Source organism: Mauremys reevesii, linkage group 4 (genome assembly GCF_016161935.1).
Source record: "Mauremys reevesii isolate NIE-2019 linkage group 4, ASM1616193v1, whole genome shotgun sequence".
In the NCBI taxonomy this organism is placed as follows: domain Eukaryota; kingdom Metazoa; phylum Chordata; order Testudines; family Geoemydidae; genus Mauremys; species Mauremys reevesii.
The window spans coordinates 68898068-68919134 of NC_052626.1; the positions used below are offsets into that span (position 1 = coordinate 68898068).

Here is a 21067-nt window from a genome sequence, read left to right on the forward strand (position 1 = left end):
AAGTGGCATGACCTCTGTTCCTTAACTGCCCATTTTTGAAATGTGAACAACAATGCTTACCTGTGAGACTTAATTATATCAATGTTTGTAAAACCATCTGGATGGAAGAAGCTATAGACGGCAAGTTGCTTTTATCGTAACAATGCTCCTTATTGGATTCCAGTGGGGACTGAATCTTGGACCTCTGGTTTAGGAGGCTGCAACTGCTTCCAAGCTAATGGGCTTGGCTGGTCCTTTTGCTCAGGGAGTCAAGGCTGTCATTGGCAAAACCTTCATTGACTTCAGTAGCACACGATCAAGTCCTTGATGAATTTCACTGTACTTCCTCCCCGGGTAGAGGCATCCACATTGCCAGAGAGTCACAATCACAAGTGGCACTATTGGACTTCTTGTTGACATCTTACCAGAAAGGAAGTAAGGACTGACTGAGCCAAGGAGACTGAACTCTCCCCATTGCTCTGGTGGGAGGGAGGAGAGTGTTCCCTCTGGCACAAGGTTGAGGCATTTTGGCAGATGAGGGTGGAAGAAGCTTACATTGCCTGTGCCTTTGCGGAACCTGTTCCATAGATGCTGGAACTAGGGATGCTACTGTACCCCCGGCTTGAAGTTATTTCCATCATATACAGCGTTTACAGTTTGGTTCACTGGCTCTCAGCAGCCCCACTATACACATTTTTCCAGCATCCCTGACCTTTTCTGTGGCTAGAGAGAAGACTTTCTTCTTAAAAGGAGGAAATTTCCTTTTCCCCAACTTTCCTAGCCTAAATTGAGTCCATTAAAAAAAAATGAAGTCTAGAAATGGGAACAGGTGACCTAGATTTGCACTAGGCAGATAAGGAGCATTTCTCTCCTGCTAAGCTCTTATTCTGAGACGTTTTATGCCCCTGCCCCCACCCCTCCAGCACCAGGGAAACCATGCAAAGTTCTCGCCAAATCCCAGCACACTTCCGGACAGGTGCTTTGCAAGTGGGTTTCTCTCATCCCCTCTGGCTCTGGCTGTTTACACAGACAGAATGGCTGGTAAGCTGCATTAATAATCTAGTATTAAGTGTTCCCTGGATCCCAACCCATTGAACAGCAGACAGCTCAGCACTGCCCACCCAACCCCTACCCCCACCTAATTGCACAAACTCACTGTGCCAGGCTAAATTAGAGGCCCCAGTAGACAGATAAATCTTTTGCAGCCAGCCATGCTGATATTAACAGCTTCATCTACTGGCATCTCCCAACATTCCTGGGAACCTGGAAACATAGCACATGTCATATGAATGGCATTTTTGCAGAGTTACACTGATGTCAAGTTGGGGAGAATTTATACAGGGATCATATTAGGACTGAATGGATGTCACAATCAGTTCCTTGTGCCTCTAGGGTCACACACTGGTGGTCCTTGTTCCTTTATATCTAGTAAGAGGACATATCTGCCTAGAACAGCACCCTGCCTTCCATCTTCAGGACTTCTTAAATAAGTCTGCCAGTCCAGAGTCCTTAAAACATTCCCCTAATGGGTCTAATTTATGTATATACAATTCAAAAACACTGTCCTAGTAATCCTCTCCCCAGGCCACTCCCACACTCCCCCCAGTGTCTCTAACTTAGTCCTGGGTGTTCCCACAAGAGAGGATCCAAGCCTTCTATCTTCATTCTAGGTCTTCCCTGCTTTTGGGCTGGGCAGGCTGCAGTCTTATTCCCCTACTGTCTCAAACTGTTATGCAGCTTCCTCTCTTATTGCCTTCTGCTGCAGACCCAGGTGCCTTCCCCTAAGCCCAGTTGGGCAGCAGGTGATCACTCACAGCTGCACAGGACTCCGCTCCCTCTCAAAGGGCCAGTCACCCTGTGACATTTCTCAAGAATGTGGGTTTTAGGCTCAGATCCACAAAGGTACCTAGGGGCCTAAGCCTTAGATTTAATCACATAAGTTCCAGGACTGTTCCATTGTGGATAAACACTTAAACAGTGATTGAGAGAGAGAGAGAGAGAGAATGGTGGTATATCCCAGTGGTTAGTGTGCCAATCACGTCTTCATTAGTTGTCCACAGTGGAACAGATTCAAGTAGGGTGACCAGATCACAGGGATGAAATATCGGGATGCTTGGGGGGGAGCAAAAAAAAAAAAAAAGAAAAAACGGGGGCGGAGAAAAAAAGCAATTTTTTGTAGGGACCGGGGGCATTAGCAGGCCCTGTCCGCGCTGCGGGATCGCACACAGCGCCCTGGCTGCACGCGCTGCCCTCCCCACAGAGCCTCCCGGCCCACCCCAGGCACATGTGGCGCGTCCCACCGCCGGCGGGGAGCCCCGCGCCTCTCCCGTTCGGCTGCGCTCCAGCGACTCCTTCCCGCCCTGGGCACATGTGGCGCGTCCCACCGCTGGCGGGGAGCCCCGTGCTTCTCCCACTTGGCTGCGCTCCAGCGGCTCCTTCCCAGACGGGCGGCCGCCACCCTGCCGGGAAGGAGCCACTGGAGCACAGCCGAGCGGGAGAGGCACGGGGCTCCCTGGCAACGACGGGGAAGTTTATCGGTACGGGGGGACCCCGACCGGCTCCTCGCCCTTGTCCGCTGGCCGCCCCGCCTGGGACAAGTCTTACTCCCACAGCCTCTCTCCGCCACGTGTTTCCGGCGGCCCACGCCCCCGGGCCGCGCTGCCCACCTGGGCCCTGCCCGCTCCGCGCTGCCCCCAGGCCCACCATGCTGCCCCGCAGGCTGCAAGGCTGGAGCAGCCTCTGCGCTGCACTGCAGCGCTCCCGGCCCCAGCTGGCCATGGCTCGTGTGCCCAGACTGTTGCACAGGGGCGTCTCCTCCCCAGGCCTGGCTTGGGATTCAATGGGGCAGTGAGGGGGCAGGGCTGGGGGTGGGGATTTGGGGAGGGATCCAATGGGGGAAGGAGGAGGCCGAATCGGGGGGGGGAGCGGGAGAGAGCCCCTCCGGCTCCACCTGTGCGCCAGAGCAGAGAGCAAAATTGTTTTGTTTGTCCAGTGTCCCGACTGAACATTGGTCGGGACATGGGACAAACAAGCAAATATTGGGACAGTCCCGATAAAATTGGGACGTCTGGTCACCTTAGCTTCAAGAGGAGAGACTGAAGGAACCCCACATGAGAATATCCGATAGTTCAGTGGTTAGAGACCCCTGTTCAAATCCTTTCTACCTTTCTAGCAGAGAGTGGGGGACTTGAATCTGGGTTTCCCATGTCTCAGGTCAGTGTTCTAACCCTTGGGCTAAAAGTCATAAGGCAGACAGCAGAACCCCCTGCTCTTTGTCCAGCTGTTTTATGTGGCATGAGGCAGGCACCTAACTCATTCCTGTAAGAAACACCTTAGGGATCTCTAAACATAGATAGTTGCTTCCCTGCAGACCAAACAAAGGTGCGGAATGCCTTGAGGGGGGTGGGGCTTTGCACACACCCTTGTCATCGGCATCTCCCATTAGCTAGTTTAGGTGGCACCATGTCTAGCATGCTGGCTTTGTGGATCACATTCTAAGGTGTCTATCTCTCCCCATTCATTGTATAAGGACCCGAGGCACTTAATTCAGGCTTTGTGGATTGTAGCGTATTCCTATGATTTTCTAGGAGCCTAAAAGTTAAGTGCCATGACACTCAGGGCTTGGCTACACTTGCAGGTGTGCAGCGCTGGGAGTTACAGCTGTCTTCGTACAGCTGTGTAGGGAAAGCGCTGCAGTGTGGCCACACTGAGGCCATGGCTACACTTGCAAATTTGCAGCGCTGCAGCAGGGTGTGAAAACACACCCTCTCCAGCGCTGCAAATTGCGGCGCTGCAAAGCGCCAGTGTGGTCAAAGCCCCAGCGCAGCTCCCAGCGCTGTACGTTATTCCCCACAGGGAGGTGGAGTACAGACAGCGCTGGGAGAGCTCTCTCCCAGCACTGGCGCTTTGACTACACTTAGCGTTTCAAAGCGCTGCCGCAGCAGCGCTTTGAAGTGCAAGTGTAGCCATAGTGTGAGAGCTACCAGCGCTGCAGTGTGGCCACATTTGCAGCATTTGCAGCGGTGTTGGGAGTGGTGCATTATGGGCAGCTATCCCAGCGTTCAAGTGGCTGCAACGTGCTTTTCAAAAGAGGGGGGTGGGGTGGAGTGTGACAGGGAGCGTGGGGGAGAGAGAGAGAGAGAGTGGATTTTTGGAGCCGACACTGTGTCAGCTCCCTGCCTTGCAAATTCTGACCACTTCCTGGACCCCTCATTCAGCCTGCAGACTGGATAAGCAGCTGCTCCGATGGACTCCCTTTCCCCCGCCCCCCGTGCTGTTTCTCTCCTCAAGCAAACACTAGTTGTAGACATTCATCCCCCTGCCTGCCTCATTCACAGCAAACAGGAGCTGTGTTTGTTTTTTAAATAAGCAGCTCTGGGAGCCCCGAGTTCACAACAAAACAAAGAGTTTTTTAGTTAAAAGCATTATGGGAAAATTCTGCTGGAGGCCAATTACAGCGCTTTTGGTGGCCACACTTGCGGAGCAGCGCTGCATCACCAGCGCTGCAATAGTTATACCCGAGGCAGAGCAGGAGTACAGCCAGCGCTGCAGCCAGGGAGATGCAGCACTGTATGTGCCTTGCAAGTGTGGATGGTGTGTAAGTTGCAGCGCTGTAAACCCACCACCAGCGCTGCAACTCTCCAGTGTAGCCAAGCCCTAGTGTTGCAATGCTTAAGTCCCTTTGTGGATCCCACCCTTATTCTCTCCACAATCAGCAATAATTTCCCTTACCCTTTGTCCTGTCCTCTGTCCGTGTACTGTTTCAATTTGCAGTGACCTTGTAAACCCTACTGGCAGCTGAGCAAGGCTTGTGAAGTCTGTGATACTCAGCCACCATTATCAATTATATGTTGTTATTCCTGGATATTCATATGTATATAATTTCTATCTAAAGCATCTTGGAATCTGGTTCTTTGGGACAGAAGACACAATATAAATGGCAAGGTTATGAGAAGACCTGAAATGATCCATGTAATTTCCCATTCTATTGCAGACCCTACACAAAATTTTCTAGGCTGTCAGGATTTTGCAGAAGGTCCAGAGAAGAGCATCTGAAATTATTAGACATTTAGGAGTAGGGTGTGGGTTTCTGTCTGAGAAAAGATTAAAAAGATGGGGGCCAGATCATTTATTTGGCCCTCCTGGGCAGAAAGGCTGAAACCCTATCAGATCTGGCCTAGAGAGGTTCAATGAGCAGTTTCCGCGCTTCCTTTTTCAAACTCACATAAAGGCATTGTTCAGATCAGGCCCTACACTTAGGGGAGGGATCAGGATGGAGACATGGCTGCCCTCTGAGGTGCTATTCCCTCACCAGCTCCACAGTTATTCAGTGAAAAGTTAATATCAGTCCTGCCATTAGAGTAGCTATGAGCTAATGACCTAAGCACAGTGCTGAGAGGCAAGTGCTCTGTGTTCAGTTCCCACCACAGACTTGCTGTGTGACCTGGGGGCATATATTTGCTTATTCCACCAGTTTTGTAAAGCATTTTGGGGTATTAATTTGGCTGACAAGCTCTATATAAATACAAAGTGTTATTATTTTTTCACCATTAACCTACTCACAATGCCCCTTCATAGTCTAAAACTCACTGCATCTCCAGAGGGTAGGATCAGGGTCAGTGACTACTGGGTAGTTGCATGATTGTGTGCTCCCATGATGTTCCCATAAAGGCACGAGGCACTAAGGAGGCCCATGGCCTCCCCATGGATATCCCTGACTTAGGGGGGTTTGTAGGCCAAATCTCCTGCTAGTTGAGCAGGGTACGCCATCCTTCTCCACACCCTCACTGACGCCATTAGAAGGTATCTATAGCGTTCAGATAGTCCTTAAGCCTACGCAGTATGGAAAAGAAGAGAAAGAAATGACAGAGCAGAGGTATTATATCAGTAGTTCTCAAACTTTTGTACTGGTGACTCCTTTTCACACAGCAAGCCTCTGAGTGCGACCCCCCTAATAAATTAAAAACACTTTTTTATATATTTTACACCATTATAAATGCTGGAGGCAAAGCGGGGTTTGGGGTGGAGGCTGGCCGCTCACGACCCTCCATGTAATAACCTCGTGACCCCCAGTTTGAGAACCCCTGTATTGTATAGACATTAAATAAAGGAAATTCGGAAGGCCAACCAGGCATTCCTGTTTATCCCATCCTGTAACACACCACCACACAGAATGCAAACATAAACCTAAAAAAGGAAATTCTTATGAACAAACCATATGATACATTTAAGAGACTTGATACCATGGATATTATTGGGGAAAACAGCTTAGAAAGTTTTTAAAGGAATTTAGACATTCATATGAATGAAGGTAGCATCTTTAGCTGGTGGTAATAGTTACAAAGGCTCTCAAATCTTCATGCTTCAGGGCATCCACTAATCACCAGATGGGGATAGAAGGAAATCAAGCCAGATACTCTTCTAGTTTAATGTAGTGTAGCTCCACTGAAATCACAGGGGCTATACAGATGTACACCAGCTGAGGTTCCGGCCCATTAGCTCACCTGTGACATAACGTTGCATGGGTATATAAGTTACTGGAGGCATTTCTCTTCCCTCTGATCCACAGGGTATTGGCTGCTGTCAGAGAAAGGACACTATTCTAGCTGGATCATTGGTCTGTTCCAAGGAATATGTCTACACTGCATCTGGGAGTGAGCCTCCCAGCCTGGGTCCATAGACTTATGTTTGCAGGGTTCATGCTACTGCGCTAAAAATACCTGTGTAGACATTGCTTTGACATTGTGATTTGGGCTGCAGCTCAGGCACTCAAGCCTACTTTCTCCACCCTGCAACTTGAGAGCCCAAGTCACAATATCTACACAGTTATTTTTAGTCAGTGCTTAATTTGTAATGAAAAGAGGTGCCGGGGCTCAAGCAATTAGGTCCTGGGTCTCAAGCAATTTCTTAAATTTAATAACTGATGTGGCAAGCCTACAGGTGCTGGGGCTAAGCCCTGACACAAATTAAACACTGGTTTTAGTATGCTAATGCTAGCCCTGCTAATGTAAGTCTGTGGACCTGCTCTGGGAGATTTCCTCCCACATGCAGTGTAAACATACCCAGTGGCTGAAATACATCTGACATGAAGTCTTCCTAACAAGCAACACTTTGGACATTAAAACATAAAAACATTTAAATGCCCTAACCATCCTCCTTCTTTCTTTTTAGATCTAACAACCATCCCTCCTATTGAATCTATTTGGAGCTATAACCCTTTGGTGCCCAAAATGCTATTGTCAACCTTGCTTGAGAAACCAGACCAGAAGTCCATGTTCCTTGGGATGGGTGTCAAACAGGAGTGTCCAGGAAGAGCTGCTAAAGGTGTTCCCCCTACACCAGGTATGATCCTTGTTGATGAAGCCTCCATTGCAGAAGAAGACAGTAAATCCTTGCCCTCACAGAACATGCTCAGGGTCATCCCTGACCCATCAAACTGGAAGCCCTCTTTAGAGAAAGATACGTTCCCTACTGTAATCTCTGACACTAGCTCAGGGTGCCCTGATCCCACACTACTGGACCTCACCGTTGAGTCCACAAGTGTCCTTGAAGCCCTGGCTTTCCAGTCTTCCTTGGGGAGAAACCAGAACTCTCTAAGCACCTCAGATCAGATGGCATCAGAGCTGGGAAACTCCTCAGATGAGCTGAGTGCCAAGTTCCGCTCTCACAGGCTGGACTCCTCTTCCTCAGGGGAGATGATGAGTACCCCTGATGGCTGTCTCCCAACTGCAGAGCCAACACTGGATTTGCCATCACCCATTACTTCAACACAGCCAAGCTTTCCAGGGAGGGAATGTGGACTAGGCAATAGTCTGACTCTCCCAAAAATCCGGACACCGAGCACCCCAAGAGACAGTATCCAGCTAGCAAAGAGACATTACAGCCAACCCCAGCCAGGTGCTGACTGCTTCCATAATGTAATGCGCATAGAGGTTGGCACCTTCCAGCCCATAACAACCTCAACACTGTGTCCTGCACAAGTGGAGGAGACAGACATTGATGATGATGAGCTGCCAGAGAAGATGGAGACAGATGGCTGCCCAGTGGGGGAAGAGGCTGGGATGGGTGTGAAGATTGATCAGCATCCTGGTTCAGGCAAAAATGAAGCTGGAAATTCTGAAGCGGGACCACTAGACCCAGGAGGCAAACCTCCTACTCCACCACTGCACAGGTTCCCATCCTGGGTAAGAAATGCAGGTGGCACTACATATACTGTTCTGCTTACCTTTCATCAGTACTTGGGTGCCTCTGTCAATAAAGGTCGGGCTTGTGTTGCCTAGGTGAAGGCTTATAGTGACCTTTATCTGGACTGTTTGGCTTCTGGCAACCTTAGTTAACTTATGAAGGCAGCCATCTTTATCAAGCCAAATAGTTCTAGATAATGGAACATACTGTTCACATTGGAAACTTTTATTCTTTTCTTTTCTTTAAAAAAACAAAAGCAAAAGATTCTCTGGAAAAAAATCCCACCAAAGAAATATTAATCTTGAGAGATCAAACCCAAAATCAAGAAATGCAAATCTACAGTTGAAGGTTCATCCTTCATTCTGTCCCCATGTGAAATTACAAGCCGAATAGGTGGGAAGGGGAGAAATAGCACTGGGACAGACTGTTGTAGGAGACAGGGTCAGAAGGATCTGTCACCACTAGAGAATGCTTCCCTCCAGAATCTGAAAAGGAGCTCCATATTCCAAAGTCTCAACTTTATTCTGCTATCACCAAAAGTAAAGTGTGCCACTGGCAAAGCATATGTCTCGTCCCCCTCTAGTGTGCAGCCCACATAGAAGATAACAGCCTACAGCTATTACTACCAGTTACTCCATTAGTTTAAGTGGCAGAGGTCTGTGTGGTATCTAAATGTTCCAACCCTGCTGAGGAACCATCTGGGTGTTTATTTAGTTTGTTTTTTAAAAATCCAGGAAATGACACTCACAAACTTCATTAAAAGAACATTTTTAAGGTTGGAAAGTTAAGCTCTCAAAAGTTAGGAATTGTCAGAATTAAGGTTGCCTGTGCAACCTTAATTTGGCCCCCTTGTGCATGTGCTTTATGATACAATCAGCTACGTCTATATTATGAGTGAGGGATGTAATTCCCAGCTCGTGTGCACAACTCGCACTAGCTCTCATTGAGCTACCATGAGGATGTGTATGCGCACTGGTAATCATGCCCCCAGCTCGTAGTACAGACATAGCCTTTAATTACATGATCACATACAGTTTTTTTCACAGGACCCCTCCTTTATTCAGTGCATAGGATGAGCCTTCTGTGCAGATGGATCAGGGTTGTATTATAAAGGAGGCTGTTGTCTGTAGGATTCCTGCCTGACTGGTTTCAGAATTTGGGAGGTGTGTGGCGAATGAGGCAGGGGATTGCAGGAAGAGAAAGGACGGTCTCATGGTTAAGGTTGTTGAATGCTGCCTTGGAGAACTGGGTTTTATCTCTGCCTCTGCCATAGAGTTCCTGTGTGATACTAGTTGAGTCACTTAAAAAAGTGGTCCCCAAACTGGAGTGTGGTCCCCTGGGGTAGGGGGGCATGGAGGAACATTCAGAGAGTGGAACTTGGGGGGGGCGGGCCATCCCCCATGGGGGACAGGGAGGAAGTGCCCCCCCAGCCGTGCTCTGTCCCCAGTCCAGTCCCAGCTCCACCTAGGATGACCAGATAGCAAGTGTGAAAAATCGGGACAGGAGACGGGGGTAATAGGTGCCTGTATGAGAAAAAGCCCACAAAATTGGGACTGTCCCTATAAAATCGGGACATCTGGTCACCCTAACTGCACCCCTCTGCTCCAGCCCCATCCGCAGCTCCGCTCTTTCCCCAGCCTAGCTCTGCCCTCATTCTCTGTTCACCCCCTGGCCAGCACTGTCTCTAGCCCCAGCTCTGCCTTCAGCCCAAGCTCCTCTGCTTAGCCAACTGTGCAGGAACAGAGGGGGCGTGTGGACAGATTGCATTATTACTAAGGGTGGGCATCAGGGCCGCCCAGAGGATTCAGGGGGCCTGGGGCAAAGCAATTTCAGGGGCCCCTTCCATTTAAAAAAAAGTTGCAATACTATAGAATACTATATTCTAATGGGGGGCCCCTACAGGGCCTGGGGCAAATTGCCCCACTTGCCCCCCTCTCTGGGCGGCCCTGGTGGGCATGACAGGAAAAGTTTGGGCACCACTGACTTAACCCTAACTTTTCACAGGTGGTCACTAACTGTCCATTCCTCCTTTTCTGGGTGCCCAACTTCAGTTGGGTGCCCTGGGGTCTGATTTGCAAAAATGCTCAGCACTAACAGCTGCAACTGAAGTCAATGGGAGCTGTGCTTTGAACATATAAAGTGCTGTGTAATGCTAAACTCTCTGAAAAATCAGGTCCTAAGTGTCTCAAGTGGGGCACCCAAAATTAGTGGACACTTTTGACCTTGATCGCTCTATGCCTCAATTTCCCACCTGTAAAATGGGGATACAACCACCCACTCATCTCACAACGTTGTTGTGAAGATAAATTAATTAAAGTTTGTGAAAATCTCAGATACTGTAGTGATGAGTGCCATAGAATTTCCATAAGGAATTTAATAATTGTCTTCAGAGCCAGATTTGAACTGTGTGTATTAAATAAGACATCAGGCCACCCAGTGAACAATGAGGAGAAACCAAACTATTGAATAGTTACTCATTCAGTGAGTACTGTTTGTGCTGTGCACTGAATGAAGCAGGGATCCTATGGAAAAAATAGCATGTGCTCATGTAATTAACGACTATATTATAATGCATATGGTTAACCTGAATATTGGCATATCCTAAATTTTGAGTGCTTGATTTTCCAACCTTAATGCTATTTTCATGTATTTTTTATGCTTAATATTATATATTATTTGACAACGTTTAATTATATAGCAATAGCGTTTTTAAGGAATAAGCATGAGGATGCAGAATTAAGGATTATCTTCCAATCTTAACTCTGTGTTTGCCCACTTTTGACTGCTTGATTTCTCAATCTTATGTTGCATTAGTGACAGATTTTTTTCCCGTGGAATTTGTGCCATTTGTGAAGCTCTTTGAAATCTTTGGAGAGGAAATGCCATATGTTATGGTAACTCAGCCCAAGGCTTGTTCAAATAATTCCAGCTATTGCCTTCATTCCCTTGGCAAAGAATGGGAATCTTTCACGGATGTTCACTTTAGACCTTTTTTTAGTATATTTTAATGCAGTGTTCGTAGCAATTAAACCAGCATTTCTAAATTATTATTTAAACTGATGATTGAATGTAGATGTCCCAGCTTGAGGATATGATCTCTGTAGCACTACCAGCAATTCAGCTGTGATTCAGGGGGTGGGACTGGATATCCCCACTACGGCTCCCTTCCAACCACCATGCAGTGGGATGGATCAGTTTCTCCTTAGAGATTCTTTCCTTCATGGATACGGCTGCCAGTCAGGACAGAAAGGAACGTGAGGCCATTAAATCTGAACAAATGAAATAGTTCAGTTGACTTACAATTTGATTTTTATATTCTGGTGCTTTTTCTGACCATCACCCTATACTATGCTGTTGTTCCAGGAGAGTCGGATCTATGCAGTAGCCAAGTCTGGCATGAGACTGTCGGAGGTGGCCCTCGGGACTGACTCTCCCAGCCGGAGTAAGTTCGAGATAAGATCCATCCAGAGAGAGAGCTTAGGCTGAGGTTGTAAGACATTAGCCTCTGGCTGTTCATGTTTTCTCCTTTTCTTGCCTGTTTTCAAATCAGATCTCACCCTGGCTGTCAGCCAGGTTGAGGAAGATATCTAGGCCTAGATGGGTATGCCTACACTGCATCTTAGAGCGAACCTCCCAGTCCAGGTCCACATATTTGTGCTAAGCAGGGTTTGATTTAGTGCACTAAAAATAACTACATAGATGTTGTTCAGGCTCTCGAGCCTGGGGGAGGGAGTGAGAGCTGTAATGTCAAAGCAAAGTTGATACTGCTATTTTTAGCATGCTAGCATGAACCATGCTAGCATGAGTCTGTGGACCTGGGCTGGGGGGCTTGCCCTCAGTTGCAGCACAGAAATACCCTGAAGGACCAATCCTTGGTTTTTTTTTTGCCTCTATGTTAAGTAACTTTGGGGTGGGGGAGAGCGATTTACCTCCTTCCACACTTATGACAAGACACTTCTCTGCATATCCTGCTGTTGCCTGCCTGTGATCTGCTCTCAGGCTGTGGTGACCCCACCATCACCATCCACCTATTTCTAAGATCCCACAACCTTTGGTGACCTACCAAAATGGCACAGGAAGCTAGGCATGGAACCTTCCAAAATGAAGATGGGGAAGGCAGTTAGGGAATTAAATATTTGACATGGTCCTCTGGCACTGACTTCTTTGGGCATAGTGCTCTGGCTGGCATCTCTGTGGTATGTGTGTGAACCTCGGTAAGTTGACCCCATGTAGCTACAGGGATTGAATAGATCTAAGCCTAGCCCTGGGCCCACAAAGTGGGGAGCAACGGAATACTTTTCATGTGTGCTGTATTAGTAAGATGGCCAAATAGTCTCACCCTAGGTCAGTTAAGTCATGGTTGGTCATGCACTTCTCCACCAGAATGCTAAAATCTCCTGGTTCTGCCTCTGTGGTTCACTGTGCCTGGCTGCCATCACCCTGGGAGGAATGCAAGGGTGGGTGAGGTGTCCTACAGGCACAGTGGAAGAGGAAGTGCAGTCACCTTCGAGAACTTTCCAAAATTAGTAACCCCCACAACCTCTGGAAGACTTGATCTTGCAAATCTACATTCTTCTCACTAGTTTGTCTTATTGAGGTTCCCTATTGCTACATTGTGCCTTCACATCTACTTCCCTCCATTAAAACCTGCTGTTTTTTCACCAGTCTTTGTTCTCTCTCTAAATTTTCTAGTTTCGAATTTTCCATCATATTCAGCTTCTGGGCCATTCACTTGCCTTATCTACAGAAATGTCACGGTTCCAGTCTACACCACGCTGAAGGGGGTAAGGGATTACTTCACCTTTTGTGTTAAGAAAAGAATGGGGAGAATTGCCACCATCTTGAGAGTAGCAAGGGACAACACTGAGCAGACAAGAGGGCTTGAGAATGCCCGGGAGCCCTACAGACTGACAGGCTGCAGTGGAGTAGCAGATGCCACATACACACATGGTAGTAATAGATATATTTAAAACTATTTTATCTTTGCCAAACTGAGGGCAATATTGGCAACTTGCTAAGTCCCTGAATACATCATCAAATTTGCATAAAGTGAAATTTACAAAGGTTCAGTCCACTGAAGCTACAGATCCCCATTCAGGGAGGACAGAACTCTGGTATATGTTTGAGACCAGGCAGTTCTTGGGAAGCTTCAGGAAGATGGGTATGGTGGAGACTAGTGAGGTCTTGGAGGATGGAGGCCGGAGGGTTAATGAGAATGAAATAGAACAGGGGTTCTTAAACTGGGGGTTGGGACCCCTCAGGGGGTCACGAGGTTATTACATGGGGGGGGGTCGCGAGCTGTCAACCTCCACCCCAAATCCCGCTTTGCCTCCAACATTTATAATGGTGTTCAATATATAAAAAAGTGTTTTTAATTTATAAGGGGGGTCGCACTCAAAGGCTTGCTATGTGAAAGGGGTCACCAATTAAAAAGTTTGAGAGCCACTGAAATAGAAGATGGATTTTGGGAGCCTAAGGGGAAAGATTGGGTTTGTGGAGCCCTAGGAAGACAGAATCTGGGGAGACTCAGGAATATGGGACCTGGAGGGGAACATGGCCTGGAGCAGTGGTCCCCAACCTTTTTTGTCTGGCGGGCACTGGACGTCAAGCCACCGAGAACTGTGGCCGGCAGATGAGCATCCACCGAAATGCCGCCGAGAAGCGGCAACGTCAATAGCTGTCACCGCCAAAATGCCACAGACAAGCAGCGTCATCTAGAGGTGTCGCCGCCGAAATGCTGCCGAAAATCAGCGGCATTTCGGCGGTGATGCCTCTGGATGACGCTGCTTCTCGGCGGCATTTCGGCAGATGCTCGTCCGCTGGACAGTACGTGGGCACATATAGATTCCCCGGCGGGCGCCATGGCACCCACGGGCACTGCATTGGGGACCATTGGCCTGGAGAGTCCCTGGAGAATGAGGAATGAGAGTTTAAAACCTCAGCATGAAGGTGAGTGGGGTGAGAGGCCCTGGGTAGCTTTGAAGAAATGAGACTGGCCCTGTTCTGTTTGTGCTGTCTCTTTATGAACTGTAGCATATGTCTGTACTGGAGATCCTCCTTCCTCGCATTCTGATCTTGAAGGTTTGTTTTCCAGAAAGCCACCCAGATCAGCAACGTTCCTTTCTTAGATGAGTCCTCAGGCTCCGATGATGACTGCAGCTCCCATGCCAGCTTCAGGACCTCCAATGGTGGTTCTGAGATCAGAAAGACCAGCATGCCAGGCAGCCCTCGTGCTGTGAAACGAGGTAAGGTGAACCCAGTAAGTTGGAGAGAGCAGGCAGACTTGGGCTGCCAACCATTGCTCAGTAGAAACCAGTCTTCTAGAATAGTTCTTAGTCTACAGTGGAACTCTGACACCAGGACCAGTTTGGGGATCTCTCCATTTGATTGTTACACCCAAATGATTGTGACACATAGATCCTTGGAATCATGAGCTTTTCACATTAGTTGTATTCTAAAAGAAACACCTCTTTCTTTCCAGGCCATCTGTTAGGCATGCTAGTGCCAACTCATGCCAATCAACTTCTTATTGGCTCCTGTTAGCTCTGTCACAAGCTGGTAAATTCTGCACCTGAAGCCAAATGGCACTTAAAAAGGTGCACAATTCTTTCCTGCCTTTGGAGCATCATATAAATTGCATCCTGATCAGTATAAGTGAAGGTGAAAAACATAAGAATGAGAACTGGATCCAATCTAACTTTCCAAAAAGCAGCACTGTCATTGCAAGTGGCAAACAATAAACCTAAATTCTGTATATATGGTTTAAAATGGTCTCTTCTCGTGCTGTACTGACTAATGTGTCTGTGTGCCACTGGAATCTAGAGGCAGAAGGATAACAGAAAGTGAAGCTGTACTGTTAGTAACAGCTGATCAGGGTTCTCCGTTAGTTCAAGTGGTAGAGGCTGTGGTTTGACAGCAGGGGTTCTTGAACTCTATTAGTTAAAATTCTCATGTGTGATTTGGTTAGTGAGTATTGCCTGTGTTTAGGCAGCCCTGAATTCATTACATTATAGAATTCCTTCCCATTCTCATGTTTACAGAAAAATGGGTTCACAGGCCTGGGTGGTGGGGTTTGGATGTCCAAGATTTGGAACAATATCTGATTGGTTTGCTCACCATGAGCCAAGTAGCTTTGGGGTTGAACTGGAGGCTTTTTCAGACAGCGCAGGCTCAGGATGCAAGTTACAGATCTCACACAGATACTGAGCACATAGGATTCCCATTGTCCCTTAATTCCTGGCAGGTGTGTCTATGTCCTCACTGAGCTCAGAGAGTGATTATGCCATCCCTCCCGATGCCTACTCCCTGGATGGTGACTATTCAGAGCCAGAGCACAAGCTGCAGCGGACATCTTCCTATTCCACTGATGGTGGAGTCTGCAGTGTAAGTTTTATGCCCCCTTGGACATCAGTTCTGGGTTATGGACACAACACTGACCCGGAAAGGGGAGTGGCAAAGCTACAGTATGAAGGATCTGCCATGCCAAACCAGACTGTTGATCCAGTTTGTCTCTGGCATCAGCCACTGCCTGATACCCCTATAATGTACTTGGCCAACTGTATAGTGCTGAGGACTGGGGATATAGTCCTTCCTGACCCCGGGGCCATCAGCATGAAGTTTGATTATCCATACCAGTTTTCTGCACATCCCACTCTTCTTTAGGTGATGGTTGTGACCTCACCCATTTGTATAGAAACAAAAAGTTCTTAATTTGGAAACATGGGAGGCATTTTAATCTAGTGATTAGAGCAACAGAACGGGAGTCACAAGACCCAAGTTTTATTGCCAACTCGGCCATTGATTGATTGTGTGATATCAAGCAAGTTGCTTAACCGCTCTGTGCCTCAGTTTCCCCCTCTATAAAATGGGAGTAAAGATAATTGCACATCTCTGTAAAGAGATTTGAGATTACCAAATGAAACGTGTTCCATAAATACCCAGTGTTATTTTATCATCGCTGGTATGGGCTTGCTTCTGCAAGCAGAGCTACAGCGTGCTGCATCAACAAGAATGCTCCTTTGCAGCCACAACGTTACTCTTGCCTAGCAGCAAGGTAAGACAAAGGGTGAACCACATAGCTCAGTGGCATGAGATGTATTTTGTTTAATCTCCCATCTCCTCACCTCAGCCACAAATTATAGACTTCACGTAGGGACCACTTAGTCAAACTCGATAGCCTGTGTTATTCAGGAGGCCACGCTAGATGATCATAGTGGCCTTAAAAATCAATTAATTTCTCATGTGAATCCATTATTTACCCACCCCTCCACCCATTTTTTTACTCCCTTATTCTTGAAAGTAAAGGAGCATACATGCAAGAGGCTTGAGACTTACTGCTGCCTAGAGCTTACCCTTACTTCATTTATGTTTGAAGAGTGCTTAGCACGTAGTATGGGAAAATAATAATTTTCAGTGATTCAGGCAAGCTGTGAAAGCATAACCAGTCCTGCCTTCCAATATCTTCTTCACTGCCCCACACATCCACCATAGTACATACACATACATGAGCAGTAGTAGATTCTAAAATATATGCAGTGATGTGAGCCCTGACATCTGGCAATCTGAGCTGGAGAGAAGATGGGGGATGCTGGAGATCTGGCAGATGGCAGCCCTTGGTGTGGGCACTTCTCAGTTGCTTTCATCTTGGGCTCAGGATAATCCACCTATCCTTTATCCTCTAGGAGCCCATGGAGAAATCAGGCTATTTGCTGAAAATGGGCAGCCAGGTGAAGACATGGAAGAGACGTTGGTTTGTTCTGAGAAATGGACAAATCATGTACTACAAGTCTCCGGTGAGTAAGAAGCAAACACACCAGTGCCAGACACAGGGGAAAGGCCGCTTGAAGTCTGAGTTAGTTTCATTAACCAGTGAAAGGTGCCACATGGATAGCCCTGGCAACTGAAATCCTCTGTTTATTCACATAACAGAGACCACATGGGCAGCTGCAGTCAGGGCCGGCGCTTCCATTTAGGCGACCTAGGCGGTTGCCTAGGGCACCAGGATTTGGGGGGGCGGCAATTCGGCGGTGGGGGGTCCTTCCTCGCTCCGGGTCTTCGGCGGCAATTCTGCGGCGGGTCCTTCACGCGCTCAGGGACCCGCCGCCGAAGTGCCCTGAAGACCGGGAGTGCCTGAAGACCGGGAGTGTGGAAGGACCCCCCCGCCACAGAATTGCCGCCAACAACCGGGAGTGTGGAAGGACCCCCGCCTAGGGCGCCAAAAACCCTGGCGCCGCTCCTGGCTGCAGTGCAGACTTGCCCCCCACCACCCTGCCAATGTGCCTCACCCCTGACCCTGGGGTACTACCCCAAGGATGAGAGGAGTCTCCATTCAGTCATTAGTTTCTCTGTTCAGACAGAGGGGCCATGTGTAGTGGTGGTTTTTGTGAAGTAACAACGTATCCACTAGGAACTGGCTTGAAACTTGTTGACTGGCAACACACAGACCACTGAAAGCAAAAAAAAAAAAAAAAAAAAAAAAGTTTTTATCCTCACATTGATCTTACTGTAATATGAAAGCAAATGCAAAAATGAATGCTAGTGCAACATTAAGGACATGCAGGTAGGCACTCAGATGTGAAGAAGTGAGAAAATTAGGACTGACCACAGACTATTAACCCTTCCAATATGTACAAACATATGATTCAGTGTTAACTGCATGGTCCCATACTGTTTCTCAAATAATACAATAGCATACCATTTTTTTCCACCTAGTGGTATGTGATCATTTAAAGAGTACTACAGTATATACACACAAGGGGCTATATTGTGTTGCCAGTTTAATTTTCATATGTCCTGAGTTTTAAGTGCTTAACTGTGTAACGTTAATATTTTCTTTCATATGATTTCCTTGGAATGTAGGCATTGCCAAATCAGCTAACAGGACCTTCTAGTCCAGTATCCTAGCTACAAAAGTGGCCAACATGAGATGTGTCACAGGGTGGGGTGTATGTGTGTGCGCGAGAAATTCTACAGTGGACAGTTATCCCCTCATAGGGAATATTTCTTCCTCACTCACATCAGTTTGTGGCTGGCTTATGACCTGAAATATGAGTGGGTTTTAATCTTTTTTTTTTTTTTTTAATCCTACCTATGGTAATTTTAAATGTTTTCATTATCCATAAACCCTCATTCTTTTAAAAATCTTACAAACTTTTGACATCTCTGCTATGTAATGGCAGTGAGTTCCACAGATGCATTGGGTAAAAAAACAGGTTTCCTTTTTTCAATTTTAAATTTGTTAGTGTAAAAAGTTCATGTAAAAAGAGCTATTCAAAGAAGTGTAAACAGGAGCACCCAATTCACCATCACCATATCATTCATTCTCTTATTTACATCTGTTCTCTAAACAGTTGCAGTCTTTTTATTTTCTCCTCACACAGAAGCCTACCTAGGCCCCTAATAATTTGTGTTACTCATCTCTGACCTGTCCTCACATTTCTGGCAATAGAGTGACTAGAGCTAAATGAATTATTCCAAGTGAGGGTACACAATTGAACTCTGTAATGGCATTACCATACTTTCAATGTTCTTTTCTATTCCTTTCCTTATGCATCTTTTTTTTCTTTTTGACAACCACTACACATTGAGCAAATGTTCTCTCTTTTATCCACTATTTTGTGAAGCTGTTCAAAAAGCTAGGAAAATTGGGTCTCTCTTCCTTTACAGCAGCAATGCTAATTACTCTCTAACATATCACACTTTTGGAAGTGTTAATAATTCAGTTTTTTAAATACTGTTTCAACCATTTTTTCTGGTACTCAAGTAAGTCTTACTCTCTTGTAATTCCCAGACCTATTCCTAGTGCCTTTGGTTAAGATAGATACAATATTTCCTATCCTCCAGTCCTCCCTCAAAGAACTTATTTTGATGAGAGATTGCATAACTTTATTAGCAGCTCACCCAGTTGATTCTTAAATTTCTTCAGAACTCTTGAATCAATCCCATCTGCACCGAATGACTTGTTCTTAAATTTATCACGTTATTCTAGCACCTCATCTTAAACACATCAAAAGAGTAGGTCTGAGGAATGTCCTCTGCAGAAAGGAAATTACTTAGCTTCTCTGCAATGTCCTTATTCTCCTTAAATTTTCTTTTTACTCTCTGGTAGTCTATCAGGTTCAACAGTTCCCTCACAGGCTTTCTACTTCTATTTAAAAAAGTCATTATTTGTTTCTATGTTTTTGGCTATTTACTCTTCAATTCCCACTTTGCACTCCTAATTTCTATCTTATATTTTACCTACCATTATTTCATTTTCTTTTCTATAGACTTAACTTGGGCTGGGTTTCCATTTTCTGAAGGATACCCATTTGGCTCAAATAACATCTGCTTTAAAGGTAAAAAAAGGAAAAGGAAATTATCCAGTTTTATGACTAAGAAGCACCAGCCAGTCAAGGTTAACTGGTGCCTATCAATATTGCTACTAAAGTATGCACTTGTACACCAGTCAGCCAAAGGGCAAGTAATTTGTTAGTCTTGCATGGATTTCCATACCTGTGTAAGAATGTACCCTTGAAAGTGCACAGTATAAGAAATCCTAAAGATGGCATAAAGGCCAGCCCTGCAGACCACTCATTGATTCACTTTTGGTAATCCTCCTGCGGGCTTCCTAGTGGAAACTATCACACAAAAGGAAATTAAGAATTAGTCTCTCATCAGCTAGTAGCTGCTCTGCTACTGATAGCTGCTCACTGGGGAAGAAAAATAGTTCAACTCTGGTGGAATTGTTTAAAAAAAAATATGGGAGTTGTTATGGAAAATGTAATGCACCAATTATGTACTCAGCAAAACAGACAGTCATTTATTCAATATTCAGACAAAGTACATTCACCTGCCAAACCAAATAATAAAAAAAAAAGCACACCTTTCCAATTTTTTTGAATGTTAACATCTGATAGACTTACCTGGTCTGTTAAATGCATGTAATCAGAGATTTCACTCAAAAAAAATGTTTTTAAAAGCCAAAACAAAACACTAAAAGAACATGTCATGGATAGTGTGAAGATGCTCACTCTGTAACATGTTAACACCCTGTTAAAAAGAGAGATCTGATTGCTATTACCATATAATGTTTCTCTAAACAAAAGTTCACTGTTGTAATGATTGTTGTATCTGACATTTAGAGATTTCTAAAATCTGTTAAAACTTCCTAAACAGAGAAATAATTTTAAATAAAAAGCATCCTGCTCTTCCTGCATCTTCTGCACATTCCTGATTAGCATAGTGTGGGGATATCTCATATTGGTGGTGCCTGTGGGCATGGGTGTGCTGTACTTCTGTCGCTGGAAGCTAAGTTCTCATTAGCCTGGTGGAGGAGGCCTCTCTCAGTCTGTCCCTAGGGTGGCAGCCACATGTTGCCTAAGGTGCATCCAGTTGTGATGTCTCATACTCCATACTTCTAGCTGGTGGGTGAAGCTAGTGCTGATCCTTTTGAGAATGTTGCCTTTTTCTCCACAGAGCGATGTTATCCGCAAGCCTCAGGGGCAGGTTGAGCTGAATTCTTCTTGCCAGATCATTCGGGGTGAAGGGTCCCAGACATTTCAGGTGAGAATTGCCTTTTGACCTTGCACATAACCACATGCTCAAGGATGTAAACAGAGCTGAGTGGGAGAGGAGTTACTTCAGTCTGGATGGTGTACTTGGTCATGACAGATGTGTATTGACTTTCCTGGCTTTTATTTGCCTTGTGTTTCAGCTTGGGGAGGCAGTCAGTTTTGTATAAAAATGAGCAAAGGTCCAAAATGCAACCTAAAGCTCAAACCCAGCTTTCTGATGTTTAAAGAAGTTCAGATAACTTTTTCCCGTCTGCATTTCCCTCTGTGCAGCCAGCACCTTCTTAAGAAAGGTTGAGCCTTTGTGAGAGAGACTGTCATTGTGCTGCTTCTGGCCCAACCAAAAGCAGTGG

General features: G+C 46.3%; 1 protein-coding gene across 10 annotated transcripts in view; it reads left to right on the forward strand.

Moving 5' to 3' along the window:
* PLEKHH1 (pleckstrin homology, MyTH4 and FERM domain containing H1) overlaps positions 1–21067 on the forward strand; it is a 92917-nt gene that overhangs the window by 33865 nt on the left and 37985 nt on the right. For all 10 annotated transcript variants that reach the window (XM_039534608.1, XM_039534603.1, XM_039534610.1 and 7 more), the window contains 7 exons: positions 7150–8162; positions 11527–11605; positions 12856–12947; positions 14258–14408; positions 15407–15546; positions 16845–16955; positions 20620–20706. In XM_039534608.1, coding sequence (XP_039390542.1) covers positions 7150–8162; positions 11527–11605; positions 12856–12947; positions 14258–14408; positions 15407–15546; positions 16845–16955; positions 20620–20706 — 1673 coding nt within the window. The remainder of the gene's footprint in view (positions 1–7149; positions 8163–11526; positions 11606–12855; positions 12948–14257; positions 14409–15406; positions 15547–16844; positions 16956–20619; positions 20707–21067) is intronic.